At 52.7% G+C, this 13,378-nt stretch overlaps 2 protein-coding genes across 2 annotated transcripts in view; one reads left to right on the top strand and one right to left on the bottom strand.

Annotated features, from left to right (window-relative positions):
• Nucleotides 1-4,475, top strand: part of NUTM1 (NUT midline carcinoma, family member 1) — a 13,770-nt gene extending 9,295 nt beyond the window's left edge. The window contains exons 2-5 of the mRNA XM_011989094.1: nucleotides 554-690; nucleotides 1,192-1,475; nucleotides 1,764-1,880; nucleotides 2,231-4,475. Of these exons, the coding sequence (XP_011844484.1) occupies nucleotides 554-690; nucleotides 1,192-1,475; nucleotides 1,764-1,880; nucleotides 2,231-4,234 (2,542 nt within the window). The 3' untranslated portion in view covers nucleotides 4,235-4,475. The remainder of the gene's footprint in view (nucleotides 1-553; nucleotides 691-1,191; nucleotides 1,476-1,763; nucleotides 1,881-2,230) is intronic.
• A 1,349-nt stretch (nucleotides 4,476-5,824) lies between these two features.
• LPCAT4 (lysophosphatidylcholine acyltransferase 4) overlaps nucleotides 5,825-13,378 on the bottom strand; it is a 10,867-nt gene continuing 3,313 nt past the window's right edge. The window contains exons 2-15 of the mRNA XM_011989129.1: nucleotides 13,312-13,377; nucleotides 11,897-12,039; nucleotides 11,349-11,569; nucleotides 10,568-10,680; nucleotides 10,389-10,449; nucleotides 10,036-10,094; nucleotides 9,799-9,833; nucleotides 9,161-9,215; nucleotides 8,951-9,033; nucleotides 8,568-8,693; nucleotides 8,087-8,219; nucleotides 6,874-6,972; nucleotides 6,353-6,509; nucleotides 5,825-6,066 (exon numbers count right to left, since the gene is read on the bottom strand). Coding sequence (XP_011844519.1) covers nucleotides 5,891-6,066; nucleotides 6,353-6,509; nucleotides 6,874-6,972; nucleotides 8,087-8,219; nucleotides 8,568-8,693; nucleotides 8,951-9,033; nucleotides 9,161-9,215; nucleotides 9,799-9,833; nucleotides 10,036-10,094; nucleotides 10,389-10,449; nucleotides 10,568-10,680; nucleotides 11,349-11,569; nucleotides 11,897-12,039; nucleotides 13,312-13,377 — 1,527 coding nt within the window. The 3' untranslated portion in view covers nucleotides 5,825-5,890. The remainder of the gene's footprint in view (nucleotides 6,067-6,352; nucleotides 6,510-6,873; nucleotides 6,973-8,086; nucleotides 8,220-8,567; nucleotides 8,694-8,950; nucleotides 9,034-9,160; nucleotides 9,216-9,798; nucleotides 9,834-10,035; nucleotides 10,095-10,388; nucleotides 10,450-10,567; nucleotides 10,681-11,348; nucleotides 11,570-11,896; nucleotides 12,040-13,311; nucleotide 13,378) is intronic.

Here is a 13,378-nt window from a genome sequence, read left to right as displayed (position 1 = left end):
CGGCCATACTTCACTTTTTAAAAATTTTTTTGAGGCAGGATCCCACTCTGTTGCCCATCCTGGAGTGCACTGGCACTGTCAGGGCTCACTGCAGCCTTCACCACCTGAGCTCAAGCAATCCTCCCATCTCAGCCCCACAATAGCTGTGACTGGACGCACGTCACCACTCCTGGCTAATTTTTTTGTATCTTTTGTAGAGATGGGTTTTTGCCGTGTTACCCAGGTTGGTCTCAAACTCTTGAGCTCAAGCAATCTGCCCACCTCAGCCTCCCTAAGTGTTGGGTTTATAGGCATGAGCCACCCCACCTGGCCATTCATTTTCTTAAGCTTCCTAAGTGATGACGATAGGGGAAGGAACTATGTGCCGAGCTCCCGAAGTTTCCCTGGAAATATGGTTAAGCCACCTGTGACCACCCTCCTGGGTGACATGACTTAGGCAGACTTTGCCCGCCTAAGAGCACTTCCTTTCTTAGCCATGCTTGACTGTCGTCTGGATTTCTGACGGGTCTGGTCTCCTTCTTAGCATTGCCTATGCCTTTCTCATCCTCTGCAGGTTCATGGAGTTTGAGGCTGAGGAGATGCAGATTCAGAACTCACAGCTGATGAATGGCTCTCTGGGCCTGTCTCCTGCAGCCCCTTTGAAACTTGATCCTCTAGGGCCCCTGGCCTCTGAGGTTTGCCAGCAGCCAGGTGAGGCTACCCAATTTTGACAGGAGCCGAGGGCCAAAGGCTCAAAGGGAGGTGTACAGAAGCCAGTCACAGATTAGAGAAGGCATGGCCCAGGCTCTGCCGCTTTCCCTCTGGAGAGTGGCATTTGATATTCCAAGCAGACCACCCCATAGGAGGCTGGGTTCTCAGGTTCCTTTTGCCCTGAACTAGGTATTGATGTTGGTCAAGTAAACTAACTGCTCTCACCAAGACTCTAAATTGAGCACATAATGCCTCATCTGCCTAAGAAATGGGGGCTGGATCGGGGAGGTTTCTTGGAATTTCAGGGATTCCAAAATTCCTCATACAGTGATTCTTAGGTCCTCTAGATCCTAAATCTCCCATGGCTGGTACTTTTTCAGGTTGGCCCAATCCAGCCTGGAACCATTTCAATGTACCTAGATTGCTGGCCTCACAGAGCTGGGAGGCAGAAGCTGTAGTTTCTGTGCTACTTCCCATTCTCCTATCTATCTCTTCCCTTAGTGTACATTCCGAAGAAGGCAGCCTCCAAGGCACGGGCCCCCCGCCGGCGTCAGCGTAAAGCCCAGAGACCTCCTGTTGCTGAGGCGCCCAAGGAGATCCCACCAGAAGCTGTAAAGGAGTATATTGACATCATGGAAGGGCTGGTGGGGACTCAGCTGGCCACTGGGGAGTCAGATGGAAAACAAGAGGAAGAAGGGCAGCAGGAGGAGGAAGGCATGTATCCAGATCCAGGTCTCCTGAGCTACATCAATGAGCTGTGTTCTCAGAAGGTCTTTGTCTCCAAGGTGAGCTGGGCCTGCACATCTGGTTTCCAGCAGATCCTTGGGGTGGGTACTCCCGGGAACTAATGATCTGGGCTTTGTCCAAGGTAGTAGGAATGAGGTTTTGTTCTGTAACTGAGTAATGTGTGTGCATGCATCATCATGAGAACGTGTGTAGCCGGTGGTGGTCAGTTTACAATACCGGAGGGGTAAGAGGGGACAGTTGGGGAGCTCATGGTTTCTTCTCTAAAGCCCCTTGTTTCACAGGTTACCTGCTTACAGACTTACATCACTTTTCCTTCTGTTATCCAGGTGGAGGCCGTCATTCACCCTCAATTTCTGGCAGATCTGCTGTCCCCAGAAAAACAGAGAGATCCCTTGGCCTTAATTGAGGAGCTAGAGCAAGAAGAAGGACTCACTCTTGCCCAGGTAAAACTGGGGTATAGGAAATATGAGAACAAGAAGCTTGCAAGATTTTATCTAACCCTACACTGCCAAGGGTGATACGGCTCTAGAGATGAACAGCTTCGGGACTGGGTTTCAGGTGCAGAACCAGTAGGTAGAGGGCTATGGAAACACAGGAAATGAGAATGTTAGGGCTCACAGCATGGGAATAGGGCACAAGGAGGTGGGAAAGAGCTGCAGTATCTGTCTTTGCTACCATCGCTTAAACTACTTGCTTGCCTTCCTTGCCCTGCCCAAATACCATCTTGTACCACCCACTCAGTCACCTCTTTCACAATCATGTATAGCACTGATTATTTGTCCATTTCTTCCAGCTGGTCCAGAAGCGACTCTTGGCCTTAGAAGAGGAGGAAGATGCAGAGGCGCCTCCAAGTTACAGTGGAGCTCAGTTGGACTCAAGTCCTTCTGTTTCTGATGAGGATGAAGATGGGGATGGGCGGCTTCGACCCTCACCTGGGCTTCAGGGGGCTGGGGGCGCCATTTGCCTTGGAAAGGTTTCTTCTTCAGGAAAACGGGCAAGAGAAGTGCATGGTGGGCAGGAGCAAGGCCTAGGGAGCCCCAGAGGGATGCACAGGGATGGGAACACTCTGCCATCCCCCAGCAGCTGGGACCTGCAGCCAGAACCTGCAGCTCTCCAGGGAACTCCGGGACCCTTGGGTATGGAGAGGAGAGGGTCTGGGAAGGTTATAAACCAGGTATCGCGACTTCGAGATGGCCATCTAGGAGGCGCAGGGCTGCCTGGGCGCTGCCTGGTGGCTGATAGGACCTCAGAGGCTCTGCCCCTTTGTTGGCAGGAAGGTTTCCAGCCTGACAGCACTCCCAGTTTGGATGCTGGACTTGCAGAGCTGGCTCCTCTGCAGGGACGAGGGTTAGAAAAGCAGGTCCTGGGATCGCAGAAAGGACAACAAACGGGGGGCCGTGCAGGGCTTCCTCAAGGGAAGGAGCCTTTCGCAGTGTCCCAGGAAGGCTCTGCAGGAGCCATGTGGGGAGATGACAGAGGTACCCCCATGGCTCAGAGTTATGATCAGAATCCTTCCCCTAGAGCAGCTGGGGACAGGGACGACGTCTCTCTCAGCCCAGGACTTTGGCTGAGCGGTGAGATGGCTGCTGTAGACTTGGAGCTGCCCGTACACATAGAGGAGGTCATAGAGAGCTTCCAAGCGGAGGCGTGTGTAACTGAGTGTCAGGAAGGCTGCCAGGGCCTGGGCTCCAGCGGCAGCATTTCCCTGGGTCCTGGAGAAACCATAGTACCTGGGGGTACGGAGAGCAGTGTGATTCCCTGTGGAGGCACAGTTGCGGCAGCTGCCCTAGAAAAGAGAAATGATTGCAGCTTGCCAGGACCTTTGAGGGCCAACAGCCCAGCCTTGAGGTCCAAAGAAAATCAAGAGCAGAGCCGTGAAACCACAGGGGACCCCAGTGATCTGCGGGCAGGAGGCTGCTTCCCATTGCTGGAAAGCAGAATTGGCGGTTCCACACTGGGGTCTTCCAAAGAAACCCTTCTGCCCACATGCCAAGACAGTGTCCTTATCATGGGGACCGAGGATGCCTCCTCCTTGCCTGACGCCAGCCAAGAGGCAGGGAGCAGAGGCAATTCCTTTTCTCCTCTGTTGGAAACCATAGAACCGGTCAACATACTAGGTGTTAAAGATGACTGTGGCCTCCAACTAAGGGTCAGCAAGGACACCTGCCCATTGAATGTTAATTCTTGTGACCCCCAAGGAGAAGGCAGGGTGGATCCTGACCTGTCCAAGCCTAAAAACCTTGCTTCTTTACAAGAGAGTCAGGAGTCTTACACAACTGGGACCCCCAAAACATCATCTCACCAGGGCCTTGGAAGCACTTTCCCTAGATGGGGAACCAGGGACGCCATAGTTCTGAGAGAGACTTCTGTTAGTAAAACACGCAGGTCAGCAGATAGGGCCAAAGGAAAGGAGAAAAAGAAGAAGGAAGCAGAGGAAGAGGATGAGGAACTCTCCAACTTTGCTTACCTCTTGGCCTCTAAACTTAGCCTGTCACCAAGGGGGCATCCTCTCAGTCCTCACCATGCCTCAGGTCAGGGCAGCCAGAGAGCATCCCACCTGCTCCCTGCCGGGGCAAAAGGCCCCAGCAAACCTCCATGTCCCGTTGCCAAGTCTGGGAAGCGAGCTCTAGCTGGAGGTCCAGCCCCTACTGAAAAGAGATCCCACTCAGGAGCTCAACTTGGGGTCCCCAGGGAGAAACCCCTAGCTCTGGGAGTAGTTCGATCCTCACAGCCTCGTAAAAGGCGGTGTGACAGTTTTGCCACAGGCAGAAGGAAGAAACGACGTCGTAGCCAGTAGGGAGCAGCAGGACCATCTGACCCCACTTGCCAGTCCCTAAAGGTGGGTGCCCCAGAGTAGATTCCAGCCCTGCTGCCCACCAATGGAGATCCCAATGTTGAATCTCATCCCAATGTTGTTTTGTTGTTCTGCAAAAGTGGCAAGCATGGAGAGAGAGGTCAGACTGGCTAGGCTGCAGGGGGAGTCACCTTTGGAAGCAGCTATAGAGAAAGAAAACGAATAAAGTGTTTTTGTTGGAAAATGCTCTCAAAGTGCCTTTTTCTGTACTCGTGTCTTTGCTGCTACATAGGGTAAGATGTTATAAAGAAGACTGTAGGGGTAGTCTTGAAAATTCTACAAATCCATAGAGCTTACCTTGTCTCCAGCCTTATCTTGGCTCCTTGCAGCCTCCTCCTGGCAACCGACGGGCTCTCAGGCTGTGATAAGTCCCCAAACTGAGGAATCTCCAATGATCGCTTTATACATCCCCTCTTCACAAGCCTGGACTTGGTGTCAGGAAGGCTTATCTGGGCATCTTTTAATTATCTGCCTCCCTTTAAGTCTATAGATAGAAAGATGCTTTTCTACCTGTTAGATCTCTGGGACAGAGATCTAATTTTCTTCTTTTTTTGAGACAGGGTCTCGTTCTGTAGCCTAAACTACAGAGTGCAGTGGCGTAATGATGGCTCACTGCAGCCTCAACCTCCTGAGCTTAGACAATCCTCCCATCTCAGCCTCCCAAGTAGCTGGGACTACAGGTGTGCACCAGCATGTCCAGCTAATTTTTCTGTTTTTTACCACATCATCCAGGCTGGTCTTGAACTCCTGGGCTCAAGCCATCTGCCTGCCCCAACCTCCCAGAGTGCTGGGATTACAGGCATGAGCTACCATGTCCGGCCTAATTTTCTAATTGTCCATAATTGTGTGTCTGGGGGTCTTGTTTTCCTCCTTGAAAAGAGGCTGGACAGAAAGGACTTCAGTGTCCTTACTCATCCTGTGGCAGAGAAACCCTCCTGTGTGGCTGGTCTGACCTGCAGGGAGGAGGCTGGTTCCTTACTGACAGCTCCTTGCTTCCACTAGGGGCGATGGAATCAAGTCTCAGTAGGATTATTAAATATGGAATGGTAGCAAGCTATTTTTTAATCTCTAATGAGGACAGAACAAGAGGGAATGCGCTGAAAAGAGGTTCGCGAAGAAGTCTGTTAAAATGTACATATGGGAGATGACAGCAGGAGGAGGATAGGGAACCTCAGTATGATTTCTGTACAGGAAGGAGCCCTGTCCATCTGATAGTGAGGAAGACTCATCCAGCTATGGCCAAGAGGATGAACCTTGGAAACCTTCGGGATCTTCCAAAAGGCGTCCTACAACCATTCATCCCTTTCCTTCCCAAGTAATGATAACGTCAATGTGACTGGACTTCCTTTTTTTAATAGATATAGATTTATATTTATATATAAAATAGTTTTTTACAAAAAAAAAAATCAGCCAAACAAAAAATTAAAATCAACTTAAAAAAAAACAACCAAACAACAATAACAAAATTCAAACAGGAGCAGAGAGGGGCTGAGCGTAGGGGAGACCCCTGGCGCTGCCCTGAGGAGGAGGGGGTGGGGCTGAGGCACAGGGGAGGCCCCTGGCGCTGCCCTGAGGAGGAGGGGCGAGAGGCTGAGGCGCTCAGTCTCCCTTCTGCTTGGGTGCTTGCACAGTCCCGTTGGCCAGAGCAGTGGGGCTGCCTGGGGATGAGGCATTTGGTGTCTGGGAGGTGCCTCGAGAGGTGTGTGGGGGGCGCAGGTAGGTGCTGAAGAGCTTCCCATAGAGTGGGTCATGGAGGGAGAAGTTCTGGAACTGACCTGGACAAATCAGAGATGCGGAAAAGTGAAAAGATCTAAGAATGAGAAGAGAATCCCCCGGCTCTTTTCTCAGAACTGAAACATCTTGTCCCTCTACTGTGTTTAACTTCTCAAATCCAGGTTTGTGTCCTCTCTTCCTTTCCAGCCTGTTCCTCCCAGCCTCACTTCTCACAGGCTCTGATCACCAGCACTGGTCACTAACCCTTGTTCCCTCCCAGCCCAGGGCTTTCCTGGATGCTGGCGGTGCCCCAAGTGCCCGTGCGGGGCTGAGAAGGCAGTGACTCACACAGGGACAGGCCTCGGCTGGGTCCTGCCTGGCACAGCTCAGCATGCAAAGCTGCGGCGGCAGGGCGGGGCGAACCCAGCAGCAGGTGCAGGATGGTGCTGAAGCCGTCTTTGCACAGCAGGCGGTTGGGCCCCTCTGCTTGCTCTTCAGCAAAGAGCTTGGGAGAGAAAGGGATGTGAGTCAAGTTCTCTCCTCGTGCCATGGCCTCACCCTGCCCCACAGACTGGCCTGACAGGCTCCTCCTCTTCCAAAAGGGTGGTGCACAAGCCTTCCCTGACCCTCAGTGCCCTTTCTGCAGAACTGTAGACTTTCTAGCTTTTTCCGTCTTCTTCCTTCTTCTCGTTCCCAGCTAGGCCTCAACATAGAGGCTGGGGGTCTGCAGTTTTAGGCACTGTGGTACTCGGTTCGATACCAAGTGCCTACTATCTAGACGCTACTGGGAACGGCATACCAGAACAGGCCTCCTGGAGTGGGGTGAGCATAGCCACTAAGCACACCCCCCCGCCGCCGCCCCCCAGTACCTCAAAGGCCAGACGAGTCAGCTCTTCCAGGTTCCTGCCCCCATCCAGAGCTGCTAGCGCAAGGGCCACATCTCGGAAGTCCACCAAACCCTGGGTATCCTGGAGTGAAAAAGAAACCAGGGCAATGCTGACTCCTCCCTCTTCTCAGCAAATAGTAGGGGTGATCCCTGTGATTGCTCCCCTCAGAACTGTGAGCCCCAAACTCTTTAGGATCGCTGGAATTTCTCTCAGGTCACCTGGTGACAAAGCCCTCCCACAAAGGAATCTCCTAGGAATGTCAGGGAATCCCTCAGGAACGCTGAAGCTCCCATGAAGTTTCTGACATGCCAGTGGACGGCAGTCCTGGTCCCCAGGCTAGACAAACTGGTTCTCTCTGACTCAGCCTATGCAGAAGAACTGGTCCAACAGACGGAAAGGGGGCCACAGGCATAATTTCTTATGAAAAACACGAGGAGCATGCCTGCTGTACCAGCTCCGCGGGAGACCACGGCATCTGAATTTGTTTCTGCTCTGCTACAGGCCAAGTCGGGGAAGCTCTTTTCAGGGACAGTCTGCCTCAATCTAAGGAATCTAGGCACGTGGTCACTCTGTCCCTTCAGAGGATGTTGAGGGTCACATTCTGCATCTCAGATCAAAAAGCCCCCCGGGACCATTGTTGGTTGTTCATAAGCATTAAGAATCTTTTAGGACTTTTGTAAGTTGACCGGGGAACTTGGTTAAATCTTGAAATACACGGCTTGCTAAGAATCTTGAGAAAATTCCTCTAGAAAAGCTATAGGATATTTAAAATAATCTGCCCAAGTCCTACAGATACATCTGGGTCTCGAGCTCTCAACCATCTAACTGTCCAGTGTTGTTGCTTCTACGTGTCATCTTCCCAAGTAACCTTCATGGCTCTTCTTCAAAGACCCCTCACCCAGTGCCCCACAAGGTCTTATGATTCCCCACCTTTGCCACTCCCTAAAGTGGTTTCAGAAATTTATAGTCCTCACTGATTATTTCTACCTTGTTCGTCCTCATAATGATAACATTGCTCTTAATGCTTGATTAAAAAATGAATCTTCAGTGGATTTCAGGGGATGGCCATCTAACAACAGTTGTTAGAACATGCACTGAGGACTCCAAACTGTGAGAGACTGATACAGCCACTAGGAACGTGTCAGCCTGGAGGGAAGCCTGGGTTCTGCTCTGCTCTTTGTTCCAGCTCCTTTACCTGCTGGAAGTAGCCAAAGGCACCAGCCACCGTCTGAGGATCAGAGAGCTGTAGTTGCCTGGCAAACTCTTCCTGGCTGATCATTCGACTCCGGCCTGGCTCTGCCCCAGCGTCCACATAGCCAGGGGACAGCCTACAATGGAATTGTTGAAGGCAGAGAGCTGTCTCAGTTTCCTTCTGGACACACCATCGAGCAGGACTTCAGCCCCAGTACCAAGAGTTCCACCAGTACAGGTTCAGCTGCTGTTTTTCTAAGATGTACTGACTCATAGTCCCTTGAGAGCCCTTCTTACTTTTTTCACCTGCGTTATTACATATCCTTCCATTTATTCCCCATTTCCTTTTATTTACTCCATTATCTTTCCAGATTTTTTCATTTTTAAGATTTTCCTTCCTGCTTCTCATTTCTCCCCTTCCTACTCTGTTTCTCCCTCTCTCTCTCTGTGACACTGCTCACACCCTCATTTTCAAAACCACTTACCCAGCCTTCCGAAGCACTTTTCCCAGTTCCCAGAGCTGTGGCTCCAACGCCACCTTCAGCCGGCCCACCACAATCACAGGCAAGCTCCCTACGAACTCACATTCGGTGGCTGGAATGCCCAGAGCCCTACAGGATGAAGAGGGATGGGATGGAGGGGAAGGAAGCAGAGAAACTTCTGAGGGTTGGTTCCTGACCCTGGCAAGCTGACTGGAGGAGTAGATCAGGCCCCTTTAAATCTCCCCTCCTCTGTCTCAGCTGTTCAACAGCCCTTCCCACTGCCTGCTCCACAACCTATGCCTGAAAACCTTGTCCCCCCCCTCCACCCCCTGGTGGCTCCTTTGCCCTGTGCAACTGCTCCAGGAAATACTTTGTGGGGCACTCACTGTGCCATGACCCTCTGAACATTGTTGGCATAGAGGGTGGGGTCCCTGCTCTCCTCAGGGCTGGGGTGATACACAGGAAGGAACTGAAACACAGACACACACAATTCTTATCAGAACCTCAGAGTGAGGTATGACCACTCCCACCCTCTTTTCCCAAGGTTTCAGGAGTGTGCGATGTACATTCTCCCACCCCACCCATGGGAGCCATACCTCCACATCCACAATGCTGCAGGGCTGAGAGGCTGTGAGCCAGAGGACTTGGAGTCTAAGAGAAGAGAGATTTCGATGCTCACCAATCTCTAACTATGGGCTCCTTCCCCGGCTCCCACACCCCACTCCCCTTCCCCAACCCAGGCGGGGAGTGGGAAGAGTTCTGCCTGTTGATATGGGGATGGGCTCCTAGACATACAGTCAGGTGGGTGAATATGCAGTTGGGAGACACACGGAAGGGCCAGAAACGCGGTAGAGAACGAGAGCAGAGCTGCATGGATATGCCAGAGGAAGAACTGTAGGCAAGAGGAGCTTTGAGTAATGGAAGAAAAAGGCAAGAGGCATGCTGATGGTGAGGGCTCTCAAGAAGGGATAATCGAGGGAGAAAATCACAGAAACACGGGAAAATAAGTGCATAGGAGCCATAATTACAGCAGGAACAATTTAGGTGGGATAGCTAATCTAAGCACAGCCAGATTATATGGGGACATCAGGGGGAAAGTGGTGTCTCCTCTAGAGTTCTCTCAGTCCTCAGATGAAGAAGGGCCATTCACCTTGTCTGGAGATTGGAAGATGGGTCAGGAATTCTCTGATGGACCCCTCCTTCCCACCCTCACCCCAGAAACACCAGAACTCACACTCCAGGACCCCTCCATGCCCAGCTGGTGGTGTCCTATGGGAGAAACAGAGGTGAGGGCAGAAGAGCATTACTTTTTCCCCTGGAACTGGCCAATCACCTTTGAGCAGAGGGCCTGATCCCACCTCTGGTCACACCCCCAGTGCATATCCCATCATAGCACCAACAGTTTTCACTTATTTCCATTTGGGGTGGATTTGTGCTCCCCCTTTCCACGCTTTCTTGGACTAAGACTCACCAGACTGTTGGGGTAGCGGATGAGGACAGGCTGCACAGGCACCCCTGCGATGAAGGCTCCTAAATCCCATTTCCACCCCCCACCCCCACAAGGCAGAGGTTAGTACACAGAAGCAGGCAGAGGGCATGAGGTATGGAGGTCTGGGACAGTTCTCAAATGAGACACGGCTTTGCTCCACTCATTGATAATTTTCTCTCTGACTCCCCAACTTGTCAGCATTAGCTAGGAGGCCCCCTGTCTCCCTTCCTCTCCCAGCCCTCCCACCCTTCCACTTCCTGGGTTACTTCAGAGTCCCTCCCCAAATCTGGAACTTCTTTTTCCTACAGCCCATCACGCATTATCATTGTATTCACCTGGTTTGAACTTAAGCAGCGCCTTTTTGTTGGAACAGGTGCCCTCGGGAAAGAATAGCACCTGCGGGAAAAGAGCAGCATGAGGTGAAGAAGGCTGAACAAGACTGAGGAGAGAGGAAAGGGAAGCCTGTTGAGGAGCACATGGCAAGTGAGAAGATGGTCTTGAGACCCTTACCCACCTGCGGCCACTTGCCTCCTGAGGTGGCCCGCCTTCGGACCTCCTCCACCACTCTGCGGCGAGAAGCCGGGTCATGCCGGGATACTAGGATGGCTTGGTTGAACCGAAGAAGGGCTGGGTTTGGGAAGGATACAGAGAGGAATCACTTCATTCCTACCTAGGGGCAGTAACATCTGCAGCCTCTACTTCCTCAACAGTGTGAGAAGTTTCTGCTATCTCTCTTTTTTTTTGTTTTGTTTTGTTTGACACAGAGTTTCGCTTTTATTGCCTAGGCTGGAGTGCAATGGCTGATCTCGGCTCACCGCAACCTCCGCCTCCTGGGTTCAAGCGATTCTCCTGCCTCAGCCTCCCGAGGAGCAGGGATTACAAGCATGGGCCACCACGCCTGGCTAATTTTTTTGTATTTTTAGTAGAGGCGGGGTTTCTCCATGTTGGTGGGGCTGGTCTCGAACTCCCGACCTCAGGTGATCCGCCCGCCTCGGCCTCCCAAAGTGCTGGGATTACAGATGTGAGTCACCGCGCCTGGCCTGTTATCTCTTTGCCCTGGGACAATCCCTTTATAGTAGTTGTCCTTTTAGAGCACTGACCAGAACTCCCTCCAACACCTTCTCTCTGTCCCAGCCCTCAGAATCTAAGACTGGTTGACTAAGGGTGTTAATTTATATTTCACTTGCCAACAGTCCCTCCCCACTTGGAGGCCAGTAGTCTCCAGTGTCTTCATTCCTGGCTTTTTTTGCACAGAGTTGTCACCCTGCCCCTTCACCTGCTTTGAACCCTCTCACCTCCGATGACAGGAACGGAAAGGTTCTCAGCTCGGGACACAACTTTGGGCAGGTCACAGGGCAGCAGAACAATGGGGTCAAAGAAAGTGGAGTGTGGGGCAGCAACAAGGACAGGGGCTTGAAGGCGAGAGGCTCGCTGGCCACGAACTCGAATCCGGAGGAAGCCCAGCAGGAAAAAGAGCAGGCGGCTCAGGCCTAGCACCCCGTTGTGGCACACAGTCCTGCCAGGGCAAGGCTGGGTATCAGCGGACGCAGTGGTTCTAACCCTCACCCGCCCCCAGGTTCAGGCACCGGGAAAGTAGGGCACCCCTCTTTTACCCTTAAATAGGATGTGACCAAGGGGCCAAGGTCTCTGGCCACTTTGGGACATACCAGGGCACATTACTTAGAGGTGAGGTCTGGGAACCACGTCTGAGCTTGGCTGACTCATCTCATCTACCCAAGCTAGACAGAATAGTTTCAGAATCCTCCCTTTTCTTCTTAAAGAGGGAGCAGAATAGACAGCAGGGAAGAGAAATAGGGTCTCTGGGGGCTGATCCCCCACTTACTTCCTCCATCCTGTAATTGGCTCCTGAAGCTGCTCCTCACTAAGACCGGCCACTTGCAGCCAGGCAAAGGGCCAGAGGAGAAAGAGGACGATAAAGGCCAGAAGCACTCGGATGGGGGCCAACAATGCCCCCAGGAGGCAGAACTGCAAAGGGTGCGAGAGAATGCCACTTTAGAGCTTGGATATGCTCCCTCCACAGCATCCCCCTCCCACAAAGGACAGACCCGGGAGCAAACAGCCATCATCCCTTGCATGTGACAGGTGGTGTGGGAACAGAAGAGGGGACTGGGACCCAAGATGGGATGAAGATACCAATGAGGGCAAGAGGATAAAAGATTAATGGCATCAAGGGCCTTAGTTCCTGTCTTTCAGTTGTTCCCTACCCCACTTATAAAACCGAACGTCATAAAACGCATCTAGCAGTTAGAGGATTTAATAAGAATGCAAGCGAAAGTGCAGGGCGCTGTGCTTGATGTACAGTAGGTTAGAGATAGGTCCTCCTCCCCCACATCTTGTTCCATAAATAGCTCCTATGCCCAACAGAAACCAGGTGCACAGATCTTCCCACTTCGGGCCTAGGAGGCAGAGGGTTGTAAACAGCGAGAGGTCCAGTTTTCAGGCCCGAGGTCAGTTTCTAACACTGCTCAACAGTAATCCTATAGTACTGGGGGATACGGGAGACAGGAGCTCGGCCCCACTCCGCATGGGAGAGGTTGCCAGGAGCCAGGGTGACTCCATAGGCTGCCTTGGGGAAGAAGCAGGTAAACAAACCTAGCCCCTGGAGCCTGCCTCCGGGGAGGTGATGACAGCAGAAACCTTGGACACTCCCCACACCACCTCCCAGTTCCCCTAGGCTGGCGCGGCCCTCCACTTCCTGTAGCCAACCTCCCTCTCAGCCTCCCTGCCCCCACCGGGAGGTGCTGCAGTGCGGGGTGGAGGGGGGTTGGAGGGAGTGGGAAGAGGGAGTGTAGGAAAGGGCACAAGGTCGCAGGCTCCTGGCCCAGAAACGTCTTCCCTCTAAGTCATGCCTCGGAGGAACACTCGGCACGCCCCCGCCCCCACCCCCGGCTTCCCGTAGCCTCTAACTCCATCCTAGCCATCGGGCTCTGCAGAATGTAATCCGCATTCCCCAGCGTCCTTCATCTCTCCAACCGTAGGGTCCCCTGCAGTCCTCCATCCCCACCTACTCAGTTCTTCCACATCTTCGAGCCTGTCTATCGCACAAGCCCGCAGCGTCCTCTCCAGGGCTCCTTGCCCACCCGCGGCCGCCCCCACGTGCGCACCCTCGGACTCCAGCTCCGCAAGCCTCTCAGCCATCTCCTTCTCATGGATCCCCAAGCCCACCTTTGCCAGGGCTCAAACGGCCCCATTTTCTATCCCCACGGGTCCTTCCGACGCCCGCTCCCTACACATTACCTTCACCCTCTGGAGGCGGGAGAGATGTAACTCATGCACGAAGGGGTTGGGGGATGCTGGGGGTCCG

Source organism: Mandrillus leucophaeus, unplaced genomic scaffold (genome assembly GCF_000951045.1).
Source record: "Mandrillus leucophaeus isolate KB7577 unplaced genomic scaffold, Mleu.le_1.0 Scaffold347, whole genome shotgun sequence".
NCBI classification, from domain to species: domain Eukaryota; kingdom Metazoa; phylum Chordata; class Mammalia; order Primates; family Cercopithecidae; genus Mandrillus; species Mandrillus leucophaeus.
The sequence above is the reverse complement of the archived record's forward strand: the minus strand, read 5'-3'. Positions and strand labels throughout refer to the sequence as shown.